Source organism: Brachycentrus maculatus, unplaced genomic scaffold (assembly GCF_059751285.1).
Source record: "Brachycentrus maculatus isolate JH-2025_06_01 unplaced genomic scaffold, ASM5975128v1 h1tg000242l, whole genome shotgun sequence".
NCBI classification, from domain to species: Eukaryota; Metazoa; Arthropoda; class Insecta; order Trichoptera; family Brachycentridae; genus Brachycentrus; species Brachycentrus maculatus.
Window position 1 is genome coordinate 648,210 of NW_028280993.1, and position 15,582 is coordinate 663,791.

At 33.7% G+C, this 15,582-nt stretch overlaps 1 protein-coding gene across 4 annotated transcripts in view; it reads right to left on the reverse strand.

Moving 5' to 3' along the window:
• Window positions 1-432: 432 nt before the first annotated feature.
• The window catches only part of LOC148306400 (uncharacterized), a 160,431-nt gene continuing 145,281 nt past the window's right edge, over window positions 433-15,582 (reverse strand). For 2 of the 4 annotated variants that reach the window (XM_088265042.1, XM_088265040.1), the window contains exons 7-10: window positions 8,682-8,856; window positions 3,579-3,709; window positions 2,039-2,272; window positions 473-1,570 (exon numbers count right to left, since the gene is read on the reverse strand). In XM_088265042.1, coding sequence (XP_088121168.1) covers window positions 947-1,570; window positions 2,039-2,272; window positions 3,579-3,709; window positions 8,682-8,856 — 1,164 coding nt within the window. In that variant the 3' untranslated portion in view covers window positions 473-946. Of the gene's footprint in view, window positions 1,571-2,038; window positions 2,273-3,578; window positions 3,710-8,681; window positions 8,857-15,582 lie in introns of all 4 variants that reach the window. The other 2 variants (XM_088265043.1, XM_088265041.1) reach the window with 2 other exon arrangements.

Here is a 15,582-nt window from a genome sequence, read left to right on the forward strand (position 1 = left end):
TGGTTATTAGATGCAATGTGTATAAGGTACACAACACCGGGAAGGGAGGGTTAACGTACCTACAAATGCCGATTTGAAACACTGTATGACGACGAAAACGCACTGATTACGAGGTAATTTTACGCTCTTTTGTTGGTATGACAAATATCTAACCTTAGAACCATTCAAATCGACTTTTTGTTGGCATATTACAGAAAAAGTTCCTATATTTTTGGTCACGCTTTTTAATATTCACATTCGCGAAGCAAATTTAGACAACTTAATGGCCTAGTAAGTCTACTGCGCCCTAATTAGTAACATTTGTTTAATTAAAAAGAGGCGTCTTGCATCTCTCAATAAATAATAAAAATATACAATATATATATTTAACTCTACTTTTTATACTAGACAACACTGAATTAAGTACATCGATGTATTTACCTTACAGCTCTGTTTTTTATGTACAATTTATTTAAATTTACAAATTATCCAATTTTTGGCATAATCAATAGTTATCCTTTTGAAAATCTATAAAGTCGCTCGCGTGACAGCCTTTTTTCTAGAATGCAACGCTCGTCGTTTACAAAGGTCGTCTTAAATATAAATAATTTAAAATTATTCAACAATTGCCACTAAATATTACTGAATTCTCACGCATCATTGTCTAAACTTTCATTCGTTTCACTTGAATTTCAGTAATGTCGAATTACTGAAAACACCGGGCACAGTTTTCGCAAATATTTGGAAACTCCATCTTGTGGATAGTAACTTTGTCTATGAATAAAACTTTTAATGTACTTTTAGCTGTATCACTTAAAAAAAGCTTTTCAACCTCGTTGGCATTTTTTGAAAATTGCTCTACCTTGCAGTTTAGATTTTCTAAAATCAGAAGCTTGTTGAGTTTTTGACCAGAGACTTGAATTTAACTGGTTGCAAGAACGTCGTTAGAGTCGGATTTAGCTTGTTGTCAGAACATTTCTGCAGCCGTGACCGAAGAAGGAGGTTGTTGACTGTCAGCGCAGACATCGATATGGGCCTCGGGAGACTGTTCTCGACTGTGTGCCAGTCTCGAAGCGGCAAGTCCTGCCAAAGCCTCCCGATGACCACTGCTGAGATTCGCCATCGCCTCCCGATGATTGTTCAGACTGGTGATCGCCTCTCTGTGGCTGTTCAAACTGGACATGACATCGCGATGGTTGTTTAAACTCGCCATCGCTTCTCTGTGGTTATTGAGATTGGCCATCGCTTCTCTATGGTTGTTGAGATTGATCGCATCTCTGTTGAGATTCATCGCTTCTCTATTGTTAAGATTCATAGGATCTCTATTATTGAGGTTCATAATGTCTCTATTATTGAGGTTCATGGGGTCTCTGCCGTTGAGGTTGATAGCTTCTCTGTGACTCAGATTGGCCATCGCTTCTCTATGGCTGTTGAGGTTGGCTATGGCCTCTCGATGGTTGTTGAGCAGCATCGCTTCCTGCTGGTGATGGGCAGCGGCCATGTGGTGATGGAGACTGTTGGCGTTGGCGTCGCACAGCCCTCCTGGAGGACTGATGCCGGAAGACTGCAGATTGGCGAGAGTTCGAACCTGCTAGTGAAAAGAAATAATGTATTATGTATACAGTTGATTGATGCAAAAAAAGACACAAATTAATTTCCGGAAACCTAGATGCTTTTGTATCAGATCCGGGAATGCAATGGGACATCTTTCAATGTTAATAGTAATTGTCAATGTTACTTGAAGAAGATTACAAGACGCCAAAGACTAATTTAAATATTTCGATAATATTAGTTTACAGTTCATTTTGTTCATTAAAATAAAATATGAACGAATATCATCAAAACATTGAAATCAGTCCTCGGCTTTTTGTAATCAAATCTTTAAGTAACTTCGACAATTACTAAAACATTGAAAGTTGTCTAACACTGAAGTATCTAGGCTTCCTGATTGACCCTCTCTTCCAAAGCAATTAATTACTTTTATCTTTTATAGTATAAAAGTAATAAAAAAAAGTTTTTTTTACATTTCCAAAGTTTTTATTAAGAAACGTTGGCTAACCTGTAAGAGCAAGCCGGAGCCAAGAATCCTGGCTTGATGTTCCTGCGCCTTGGCCCTCAAGCAAGCTATGGAGTTATTCCTAAAGGCTTCCGGGTCCTCCGAGTAGGGCTCCCTTGGGGGCTCCCTGACGGGAGTGCGCGGCGCGTCGGGGGCTTGCGGGGGCGGGGAGCGCGACGGGGCGGAGCGGTCCGGCGTGGAGGCGCCCTGCTGCGGCTGCGATTGGCTCGAAGGAGTCTGGAAGTGAATAAATCAATATAAAAACATCTTGGAAATTGAAGCGTAACGAAAAATCCTGTAATAGCACAATGTTTAGGGCATTTTCACATCTCAACATTGAATATATCGTAGTCGTACAGGAGAAAGTGACCAATTAACAAAATGTAAAATGTAAAGGAGGGCCATTTAAGTGACTTTTGCTTGGCAAAAGAATAGGCATATAAGATGGCAGATATATTAGCTTTTTTGTGTGTAAGTAAAAATAGATCAAATAATGAAAAAGTATATAAAAGAACTCTGCCAACACGACACATAAGGTGACTTAGTAGATCTTTGTTAAAAATAATATTATGTAAATGTACGCATATATCGTAGTCGTACAGGAGAAAGTGACCAGCTAACAAAATGTAAAATGTAAAGGAGGGCCATTTAAGTCACTTTTGCTTGGCAAAAGAATAAACATCAATGCAGTTAGTCATTTTTAACAAGTTAATATATTATACTTCCGAGTTTAAGATTCTTTGGGATTTTTTTAAAGCAATATTAAGCTAGATTATAGCTAAGATATCAAATAGTCGACGATCACGTTTTCGTAAAAAATGACTACGTATCGTATAACTACGATATTGAAGTGTTTCACTAAACTTACACAACCGTACGATAAGAATTCCTAGTATTTTTTTTTTTGACATCTCAACATTGATGAAGAAGAATATGAAAGTCTAGGTATTTACAGGGATTATGACCCATCATAGGCTGGTTAAGTGATCACTATACTCACGTGCAACATTCACCAGTTCTACTCTTACCCCATGATTGACAACCACACTACTGAACTTATTGGAACTTCTACATATATCATTGATCGCATGAGAAATAGATATGTAAGTTCACTGGAGCCATTTACGGTTGGATTGGAAAAGTTTTTATTTAGCAGAGTAACTTTTACAACATTTTGAGTGTGTCCAAATACTTGTTCACAAATCTGGATTATCCCCACTTAGGAGTTTTTTTAAACCTTTTTTCGCGATTAATGGTGCATAGAGCACCACATCGTATTGGCGCAGTGATATCTTGATCGTTACTTACATAAAGGCAAGGTAATCACTACTGCGCTTCAGTGAACAGTCCAGGGTAAAATTAAATAATTTATAGCGTGTAAAAATCACTAATAATTATTTAATAATTTTATGTTGAAGGTACATTTCGTTTACTATTAGTGATTTTTATATTTTCTACTAAAGTAGAGCAGGCACTGTTTTTGTGCCTGGATGAAACGCACGCCCCTGTCCATTGCGTTGTTAGATAATAGGAAGCCACTTACATGGTGTGCAGGAGTTGGAGTATTGGTTCCTCTCTCGCTGGTGTCAGTTCTGGAGCCAGCATCGTCCCTGTCTGATGATGCTCCATCTTCCTTCAAGTGCTCTGCTGCTTCTAGCGACTTGCGGTGCATACCTGCGGAAGAGGTATCAATTGTCACTTGTATTCAGATAGGTATCTCAATTTTAAGAGGAGACCAGTAACTAACATTAGTCTGTAAGGTTACACTTTTTTTCACTACCTATATTAGATTTTTGACATCTAATCAATCATAGATGAAGAAGAATATGTATAAGTCTGGGTATATTTACAAGGCTTACAACCTGTCATAGGCTGGTTAAGTTATCACTTTACACACGCGTAACATTCACCATTCACCCATGATTGACAACCACACTACCAGTTATTATATTCACAACATTTTGAGTGTATACTTGTTTTATCAAATCAAATATAGATTTCTGCACTTAGGAGTTATTTTAAATTATTGTCGAAAATGTTAAATTCTTTTTCTTTTTTGTCTTTAAAGAACTAGTTACTGAATTCGGTTATGAATTCGAGAATTTGAAGCCAATATTGCTCACTCCTTTAAAGAAAGTCAAAACAAAAAAAATTGTAAATTTTCAGTTGAGCGTGTTTTCGGAATGCCCTGAAAATGTACTATATCCCAGCAAAAGAGGCATATTTTTAACTTAATATTTACCCGCTACAGGGCAGAAAGTGTTGTGTTTGCATTTCGAAGAAAATGTATTGTTTATTTTTTTTGATATACTTAATATTTTTCAAATAGAGAAAAAACCTTCAGGTTTTACCTAAAAAGATCTGTTGCGCAATAAAAAGTTCAATAAGTAGCTTGATATTTATTTGTAAAACATTGTATTATATTTTTAAACTTTAAAAACGTTCTCCTGAAAAATCAAGTTTTTTTTTATTTATGACGTTCTTGAAAGGAGTGAGCGATATATGCACAAAATTGGTTGCGTATTTGCGTATTTCTAGCTCTTATATATTTGTCTATTAGTCATAAAAAACGTAAGTTGGAAAGAAATACAAACTGAGAAAAATTGACATAAACCATCTTAATTGGTTTTCTGAAAAAGTACCTGTTACTCATTAGTCATTAGTCACATCTCTAGTAGGTACAATGACAGACGGAAGACGAACATCATTACAAGGTTGCATTTTCAGCTGTTTTTCGTTATATTGAAAACAATCCTTTTAGTATATGTTATGTTACATCCAATTGTGCATTCCGGTGCATGCTCACAGAAGCGTTCCTATAATTGCCTAAAACTAAAACACGGGAGGGGAAATTTTGTCATTTGCGTACGTCACTCAGTCAGAAGCTCGGGAAGGAAGGGCCTAAGTGGGAGTCCCGAATCGCATTTAAAACGGAACCGAAATAGAAAACACACTGGTACGACGATGCGACGCGCGTAGCCACCACTTTCCTAACTGTCCTGTCTGACGATGTATGCGAGAAGTTAGACCATTATCATTCCCAGCGAATGCATTACACACATTAATACAATCGGAGACAGGCGCTGACTTGAAATTACGAACGAGGAATATAAATCCCTTTGATTTAGACGGCTTTGCACACTTATTCCGACGCTTTGGCGCTCGCTGCAACGCTTTGAGAAGAGAAGTGTTTTAGGAATCAGCAATTTGGGCGTAATTTACTTTAGTGGATAGGTACCCCTGATCTCGTGGAAGCCATTTTGTCATCGGCTTTTGTTTGACGTACAATTTGGCGGGAGATGATTATGGCGTCTTTTGGATGTCGCAGATTGAGTGACAAAGAGAAAATGCATTCGTTTGAGAGTGTTTGATAGTGCACTGAATGCTACTTACTTTGTTAGATAAAACTGGCGTATAATTTTGTCTATTAAAAATAATGGTATCCACATAAATACATTACTTTTAAAAAGGATAATGAATAGACGCTGTTGAGAAAATACGAAAAGAATTGATACTTAAATACCATAGATAAAATGTAGGAACTTTTCAAGATAAAAGTAGGAAAATATATTTTTTAAATCATTTTCATAAAACTATTTCTTAGCCACAGATTCTCAAAGTTATTTGACTCGACGTCCATTCGTAGTCAATAATTTTCGTCTTCTCTTGTTCATCTTCTATTTTTCATCATCTCCGGAAAACTGTCTCTATTTACGATAATTACAAATATTAAGCTTATCTTAAACAAACTGTTTCTTTATTTATTATTATTTTAATATTCACGAATATACGGAGGTATATTATATTCACAATATATGCATTTATGTGGAATTCCACATACTAAGTTTGGATTTTTTAAAAAGAGTTTAAAGTTTTTTTAAAAAGTAGGCAGAAATAATAAAACACCATACCAGCCTGTCTTTGCAAACACTCTTCGCTTCTTCCACATACATGCATCTCCTCATACACACCCGCCAATTATTCTGACTCCTTATCCAATCACATTCAAGTATTTGATATACTCGAATATGCCAAGTTTTCCTAGGGTCTTCCTCTGCTCCTTTTCCTAACTACATTTGCCTCGTTAATTTGTTTTACCCCACTCATTCGTCCCACATGTCCAAACCATCTCAACACACGTTTCTTAATTTTATCAACAATATTTATTTTATAATATATATTTAAAGCACTAACTTTGTGATTTTCAATTTTGTAATTAAAATATGACTTGGTTTTAAAACCGTTAGACATTATAATAAAGTTATAAAAAAAATATTTATAGTGATTTTAAAACAAGGTTACATTTTTATTAAAATATTAATTTTATTTACATAATAATAAAACTGTATAGTATTAATTATCCTAAAGAAAATGTTATTATGATTTTCCACACAACTCCACTGCATATGAATATGCAAGGCTACTGCAATGGCGCCCTCGCGTGCCGTCTAGAAACTTTGAGAAACTTAGCAAAAAGAGCCATCTCCGCCCTAAACTCTTACGAGATTTTGATCACTTTTGCGATGACGTGGCCGCATTTCGCGGGTAATTTTAGCCGCGGCGTGGCTCTAAAACGAGAGCGAGAGGGATTCTTTCGAGGAACGGCGTGTAGATGGCGTCCCTTGTTTTTCTTTGCACTGAAAGAAAGGGGGCCGGGTATTGGAGTGTACATATTTGAAATGAAAACGCCCCTGGCAACCAGAACGTCCCAAATCCGCGGGAATCCTCCGCCGCAAATTGGGACTTATCATCAGTGAGCTTACGGCTCAAAGTTGCGAGGGCAAAAAGCCCTTTTGGGGAGTTCTGATCCGTTTTAGGGACCTTTCTGTTATGATAATGTGTACGAGCAAACATGGCTGACGGGTTATTCGACTTGCGGTTATTAGTGCGAGGTACCTACGCGGTGAGTAATTATAATCCATGTTTTGTTTTTCGTTTTTTTTTCTTGTCCAGGTCACCGAGGGAAGCCATTTGTTTTTTTTTCGTTGTTTGGCGTTGCGAAGGGGAGTGTGGTGTTTTTTAAAGATGGTTCCGAAATGGCAGGGGTTTTATTATGTCGTATTCACCTGTTTGACTGAAATTTAATTAATTGAATTGGGAGACGGTTACTTACTTTAAAAACGTAAAAAAGGGAATTGTTATTTAATAAACACTTATGAAACTAGAGAAAAAAAGCTTCGCATTTTAATTTTACATCAAAGACAATATTGCGAATAGACAAGCGCTGGATGTTTCACTATTTGGCCAACATATATTTTTAAGGAAAAGTCTTAATAATAAAATGAAATAGATGTTTTCAGCTGGTTTCAAGTGCTAGATCGTAAAAAGTTTAAATTCTTACTATTGTGTTGATAAAAGTGTTTAAATAATTTATAGATTTAACCCTATTTCTATATATTCTAAATTTCTATATTTATTATTTCAAAACATTAAATCTAAAGATCTAAAAACAAAATTACAAATAAAAGCTGTTGTCAGCTATAAAAATGACCGGTCGTGGATATGTATGAAAGCATTTTTTTATGTTGCAAATCAATCGCCTATGGAAGGACTGGTCTAGAATGCGTTTGAACGCATTTTGTATATTAAAAGCTTCGTTAACTCTGTGATATGGTAATTTAACACTCTCTTTATCGTTAATGTTTCTATTTGTGAAATACCACTTAAAAGTGGTATTATCACATAGTGATCGATCAATGATAAGGAGAGTGTTGCAATTTATTATATCGAATACCAGTCATTAAGTCGATAGGTCATAGATGCGTTTGAACGCATTTTGTTATGTTAAAAATGAATCGCAATGTCTATGTGAAATGATAGGTCATTTGTGCGTTTTAACGCATTTTGTTATGTTGAATACCCATCATTAAGTCTGTCGAATGACGAGTCGTAGATGCGTTCAAACGCATATTATGTTTTGTTTTTATTTTATTTTATTTTTTCGGGAATTGTACGGCTTTACATATAATAAATTGATTGAAAAATAATTACGTTAAAAAAAAGCCAATCAAACAATTCTACATTTATGTTATAATAACTATTAAAAAACATTCAGAGATAAAAAAAGGGTATGGTATAAAAATGTTCGAGACAAGTTGTTTGGCTTGTGTTAAGAATTGGCCTACAAATGGTGTGTTAGGAACAAGTCCAACCGGACAGTTTTGAATGAGTATATGTTAACCTGTATTTGTTTTTGGATGGAGACCTAGGGAGATTAAAAAAAAAACGTCAGAAGACCTCAAAAAAGATGGTCCGATGACATAGCCACTGTCGGGAGTAGAAACTGTCTGCAAACACCGAAGGAAATTATTGAAAGCTGTCCCACCGCATGCCCAGATCTGATAGTGAAGCATCTAGGCTTCCTGACAGATCTGCTCTTGCTAAGCATTTTTTTAAAACAAAGTTGCGAAATTTATTGAAAATGTGAAACAATATAAAATTGTATCCCGATTTTACTGTGAATTTACATTTGAAACCTTTCAATATACCTGTCACTGCCAATCTAAATATATACAAGATTGTAAGTCCATCACCAAATTTTCTAGAAGTACCCCAGTGTGTACACCGAAGGAAATGGAAGGATACGGAAATGGCCTATATCCGGCTGTTAAGAACATTAGGCTAGAGCAGAAGAAGACATGCTTACCTAGCAGCCAGGGCGCCACGCTCTCGTTCTCCTTGGCGCTCTTGAGTATGGTTTCGGGCAAGGGGAGAGAGTGCCTCACCATGGCTCCATACAACCCGTACTCCGCCATGATGGTGGACCTGCCCCAGCACTTCTCCGTCTTGCGCCACTTCGCTCGCCTGTTTTGGAACCACACCTGACAAAAGAGAAACAGATCACCATGTCAAATTATGATTGCAACGAATTGGAATAATTCGAGCCTTCAAATGTTCACTGCTCTAACGATTAAGCTAAACAGTCTATTAAGGAATTCTCATCAAAATGTTTACACTCACAATATTTGTAGCCAAATCTATTATGTCCACATAGGAGTAATATCTCAAGATATGGACGTCTGGACAATTACAGGTTACGACGTGTTATAGTGTGGTTTAAGTGATCGCTTTATAAACATGTAACATTCACCATTCTACTTGAGTAGCTAGGTATTTTCAGTTATTTTCAGGGTATTTTCAGGACTAATGACCAGTCATCGACTGGTTTAGTGAACATTTTACACACGTGTGACATTCACCATTATACCAGCGATTGACAACCATATACTTTTTTTCCCAGTATCTAAAATAATCCGATAAGGTTTTTGTATGTATCTAAATAATGGGGTTTCTGCTAAATAAAAGCTTTATAAACCAATCATAGATGATGCCGTGAACTCAAACGTAATTCGTCATGAGATTTATGATATATGTATGAGTTCCGAAAGTATGATTCGAGTAGTATGATTGTCCATCATGGGCAGAATATAGAATGTTACACGTGTGTAAAGTGATCACTTAAGCTAGGTCATAAGCCCTGTAAATACCCAAACTTCCATTTTCTTCTTCATCTATGTAGAGGTATCAAAATGTAAAATTAACTCCTATGTCAAGAAACCCAGATTTGTGAACAAGGAATTGGACACACCTAAAATGTTGAGAGTAAAATATTTTATAAGTAAGTAGAAATGTCTAGTCAAAACATTAAAGTGCAATAATCAATGGTAAATATCACTTAACACCAGCTTTTTGTATATTATTTTGTATAAGGTCATCCCTTAAGTAATTATTGAAAGAAAAAAAAACGCATTACTGCTGTATTTAGAAATATACGCTTCGCACGAATTCCAGCAAGTAAAAATGTCTAGTCAATACATTAAATTATAATAATTAATGGAAAATATCACTTAATACCAGCTTTTTGTATATTATTATGTATTAGATCATCACCTAATAATTATTGAAAAAAAAAACGAATTACCGATCCTATATTTAGAAATATACGCTTCGCACGATTTACACGTTTAGTTTGGATTCTCTTCAATTCTAGAATGTACTAATTCACGTAGTAGGGGTGAGTGAGAACAGGAATGGCGTTGTTTATCCCAACTGACCCGCAGGAACCGCGGTGAGGGATTTATGGCCAAAGTTGGCATCTTAGTTCGGTTAACAAATGAAACTTGCAGTCGCTTTTGGCAACCGAAGGCGTTGCGAGATCGCAAACTCGAGTCGAGATCGACTTTCCAACTGTATCCTCGTTATAGCGCTTCCGGGATGGATGATGCGCTGTGACCTTAATTGTTTTATATCAGTATTTTACAGAAACCCATTAATTTCTCATCAATTTGTTATTATTGTATTGTCGGGTTGTGGTCCCGCGGTTAGTGTCGCGGACTCTTGAGTCAGAGTTTCTCGGTTCGAACCCATTCTAATAATGAGCCACTTAGGTTCACATAAATCGGTTGAAAGTGAAGTATAGTTATAAAAACAAAAATATTTCTTTTTTAATAAAAATAAAATAAGAAAATTAAAAAAAAACCCTCTCGTACGTATAAAAAAAGCATAAAAACTCTATTATGGAGGGAATAAGACGCAGAAAAAAATTTTCAGTAACTTTTTTAGAATTTTCAGAACTTAATTAGTTACTAAATTCAATTGGGACGTTAAGGATAAAGAGGATTCGTTTTTTAAATTGATTTCTTTTTTATAACTGAGAACATGGAAAATATGGGGTGAAGTTTTAGCCATTGTCAAATATGCGTTCCATTTTTTTGACATCTCATCAAAGATGAAGAAGAGCATGGAAGTCTGGGCATTTACGGGGCTTCACTTAGCACATCACACAAACACACTACTCAAATTCTTGGAAGTTCTATATATTTTAACTAATTTCGAAACATTGTTCTTGAATTAATAGAACTTCACTAGAGACATCTATTGATGAGATGAAAAATGCCCAGACTTTCATATTCTTCTTCGTCTTTGATGAAATGTCAAAAAAAAAAAAAAATAACTCCTATAATTTTAGATAATCCAGATTTGTGAACAAGTATTCGGACGCACTCGAAAGGTTCAAGGAATTCAAAATGTTGCATTTTATGAATATTAATAAAAATAAATTTTTGTCAATACGCTTTAAATCTAGGTTCTTGACATTTATCAGAGAACTTTAGTTCACAACTGAATAAATGAAATTCAGAAGTAGGGTCCGATTATTCAGCAATCTGTGACATAAAAGGTACTAAATCTACTAATTATCTTGTATAATGGGGTTAGTACAGTTAGGGGCGGTATCTGTAAGGGTGATCTGTGAGTGATTGAACTGAGCGCCCCAGAGACAAACTAAGCCTGTAGGAATCTACACACAATTACAGCATTTACGAGGACTTTACCCAAAATTCACCATTGATAATGGGTTTATTGTATTTTTTATCAAGATATATTGGATCTCTCAACAGACAAGAAACGTCTTTTAAACGAAGGAAATATAGATTTATGGACATTCACAGGGGTAACTTATGTGATCGCTTTTAATATTTTAACCATTTGCTTTTTTTCATGTAATTTAAAATTATGTTAGAAAAATTATTTAAACTCAAAGTTTTCAATCCATAGTGATTCTAGAACAAAGTTACATATAACTTTTATAAGTTTTTATAATGGAAAATCACATAGTTAGTGCCTCAAATATAAATTATATTTTTACAATGTTTTTTTTTTAAGATTAAAAAAAAAAAGTTACTTATATATATTTTTAATTATTTTTTTTTTTAATATTTTTATTTTATGTTTTTTCATATTTTTTAATTGTTTATAATGAAGTTATAAAAAAACATTTATGGTGATTTTAAAACAAAGTTACATTTTAATTATAAAATGAAATACCACAAAGTAAGTGCTTGAAACATATTTTTAATTAATGTTTTACTTTTATTACGTATTTCGACGCATTCCGCATCACATGTGTCATAGATTTTAAGAAATAGTGGTATTTACTAAGTAAAACATTAATTAAAAATGGATAGATTTTACCACAAAGTGACTGTCGAATCAATTAATGAAATGCTTGAAATATAAATTGTATTTTTACAGTGTTTTTTTGAATTTTATATAAATTTATTTGAAATATTTTTATTTGATTATTTAAATATTTTTTTAATTGTTTATAATTAATTAATAATAAAATATTCATAGTGATTTTAAAACAAAGTTTCATTTTGATTATAAAATAAAAAATCACAAAGTTATTGCTTCAAAAATAAATTTATATTCTTACATTGTTCGTTTTTGAAGATTTTTTTTAAATATATGGATTAAGTATGTATTCATTTATTATTTTCTTCTGCTAAACTTTCATGGTCTGCATTCAATTATATTCCTTACGCCGCATCTCCATTAGGGGCTGTCAATGCCACGATGGGCGGGAATCGGCCCATCAGCCCGGCGGCCGCTAGGGCGGGCCCGCCGCCCAAATAGGGCGTCATTTTCTTAATAACTTCTGCGAACCTTCAACGCTCCCGCGGGCGCTGCATTGTGTGACGTAATTACACTTTTGCAATCTTGTAAGTGAATAATTTTAGTGTTACCGTAAATGCGGGTGTTTTCGTGAAATATAATATTATCAAATGTATATTGTATTTTTGATGGTGTATTTCATGATATCGAGTGATTGCGAATGAGTGGTTTTGACGGTTTGATGTAAAATATTTAACTAAATTAAGACCATGCCGCTTCCCCACAGGGGTGGGCAGAGAGAGTAGAACGACACACCACTCTATCTTTTGCAAACAATATTAGCCTCTTTCACATTCATGCATCTACTCTACCAGCTGATTATTTTCGTGTTTGTGTTAAAGTGTTTGAGATACTCGATCATGCAAAGTTTATATATATATATATATATATATATATATATATATATATATATATATATATATATATATATATATATATATATATATATATATATATATATATATATATATATATATATATATATATATATATATATATATATATATATATATATATACATATATATATATATATATATATATATATATATATATATATATATATATATATATATATATATATATATATATATATATATAAATATATATACATATTTATATATATATAAATATATATATATATATATATATATATATATATATATATATATATATATATATATATATAAATATATATACATATTTATATATATATAAATATATATATATATATATATATATATATATATATATATATATATATATATATATGTGTGTGTAAAAGAAAAGTAGAAAAATATTTTACGTTTTTTTACAACATTACTTGTCCAAATACTTGTTCACAAATCTGGATTATCTCCATTTAGAAATTGGTAAATGTGCGTAAAGTGATCACTTAATAACTTATGAGAGGTCGTAAACCCTATGATTACCCTGACTTCCTAAATCTTCTTTATCTTTGTTGAGATGTCATAAATATAAAGTTTTTTTTTATTATATAAAATGCAGTTTAACTAAGAAATATTAGTAAAAAAATTGTTTAACTTTCGTCTTAGAATGAAGAATGTTACTTTTATACGTACAATGCTTCAAGAGTAATAAATGCCCGATAAATATTTTTCATCCCTTTTATATTTCTTGACTAGCCGTCAGATATACGTTCGATTCAATTAACGCGACAATACTGGAGGCGGTGTTTCGATACGATAATTGCATGCCACGTTTAGGGGTAGTTCGGGGGCTGTTGGCTGCAGTAGAAGGGTGGAAAGGGTTACAAGGAACATACGAGTTTATTATTCATTGATTTGGCATCAACTTTGTGGAATAACATCATGATTTAGATAATTTTATGTACTAAGCTACCTATAATAATAGACAATTTGATGTATAATTTGATGTACTAAGCTACTAAGCTTTCATGAGCTACCGCTATGTTGAACAATATCTCATTGGATATTGATCTGTACCATGTGTCTGAAGGAGTTTTCCAAAGCGGGATTCTTCTACACCTTTAGCAATAGTTCATGCATATATTTTATATCAATGTATTTTAATGTATACGACTTAATTTTTTAATAGTTTATAATATATAACCCTTATCCGCACCCCAATGGTGCATAGGGCACTGCTTCATAGAAACGCAGTGTTATCTTGATTGTTTACACATGAAGGAAAGGTGATCAGCCAACCGCTTCAGGTACCAGTCCAGGGTAATATTGAATAAATATTACAATGAAAAAATCACTTATATTTATTTGACCCCCCCCTGGGAATCTAACCCGGGACCTCCAGAACGGTAGCCAAGCGTGCTGACCATTACACTACGGAGGCGGACATAGTTTATAATGTATATATAAATTGAAATAAATAAAGTGAATTGAATAAGGTCGTGGAAGATGATCAGTAATAACTGTCTAGTAATTCAATTTTGGTTTATTATAAATAAGTATTACTAGGTAGCTCTAAGCGAGGGACTGGTTTCAAGGAGAGACAAATCTAGAATACCTTTGTCAGACACAAATAAAACAGCTTTAACGTAGAAATCCTAAAAATTATTAATACGAAAAGTGATAAACTGCTACATTTTGAGGCAATAGATATTTATACAAAATTTAAATAATAATAAACCCACAATTAGCAATATGAGGATGACTAAAGCCTCCCTCATATTGTCTATGTTCCCGCTGATAAAAAAGAAAGAAACCGTCTTCTCTTATCAATAAGTAAAAAAATAGTACACAAAGCACACTATAGTAGTTTATAAAAAAATAGTGTAGTATTTATGATTTCAATAATTGATTCGGCAGTCGCTTTGTATTACTTACTACCTATCCATTTTTAATTTAAGTTTAACGACGAAAATGCCACTAGATATTTCTTAAAATACAGACACCCCTCTTTATCCTTGAACGTCCCAAGGACATAACTTTAAAATTAAGACTTAGCTTCACACACGGTTTTTGGGTAATAACAATAAAACCCTTATCCGCACCCCAACGGTGCATAGGGCACTGCTTCATATGAACACAGTGTTATCTTGATCGTTTACACACGAAGGAATGGTGATCAGCCCTCCGCTTCAGGTACCAGTCCAGGGTAATATTGAATAAATATTACAGTGAAAAAATCACTTATATTTATTTGATCCCCCTTGGAATCGAACCCGGGACCTCCAGAACGGTAGCTGAGCGTGCTGACCATTACACTACAGAGGAGGCATTTTTTTGTTTTTTTTTTGGGTAATATATCCAAAATTAAACAAGGTTGGATTGGATTGAATTCATATTTTGCGTATCGCCTTATTAAAACATTATAAAACACTGAGTGTATGATTATGTCTTAATAAGACGAAACGCGTCACATGCTATGTGATACTATCATATATATGTAAATAAAAGTAAAATTCAACCCAATAACCTTGAAGTTTGGATATATTACCCAAAAATTTAAAATGGAATTCTACCAACTGTCTGCAGTTACAATAAATAAATTCACATACGGTGTCTGAAAATGATGCAGAATGCATCGAAACACGTGTCACAATAGATTTTAAGAAATAGTGGTATTTACTTAGTAAAATTTAACGAAAAATAG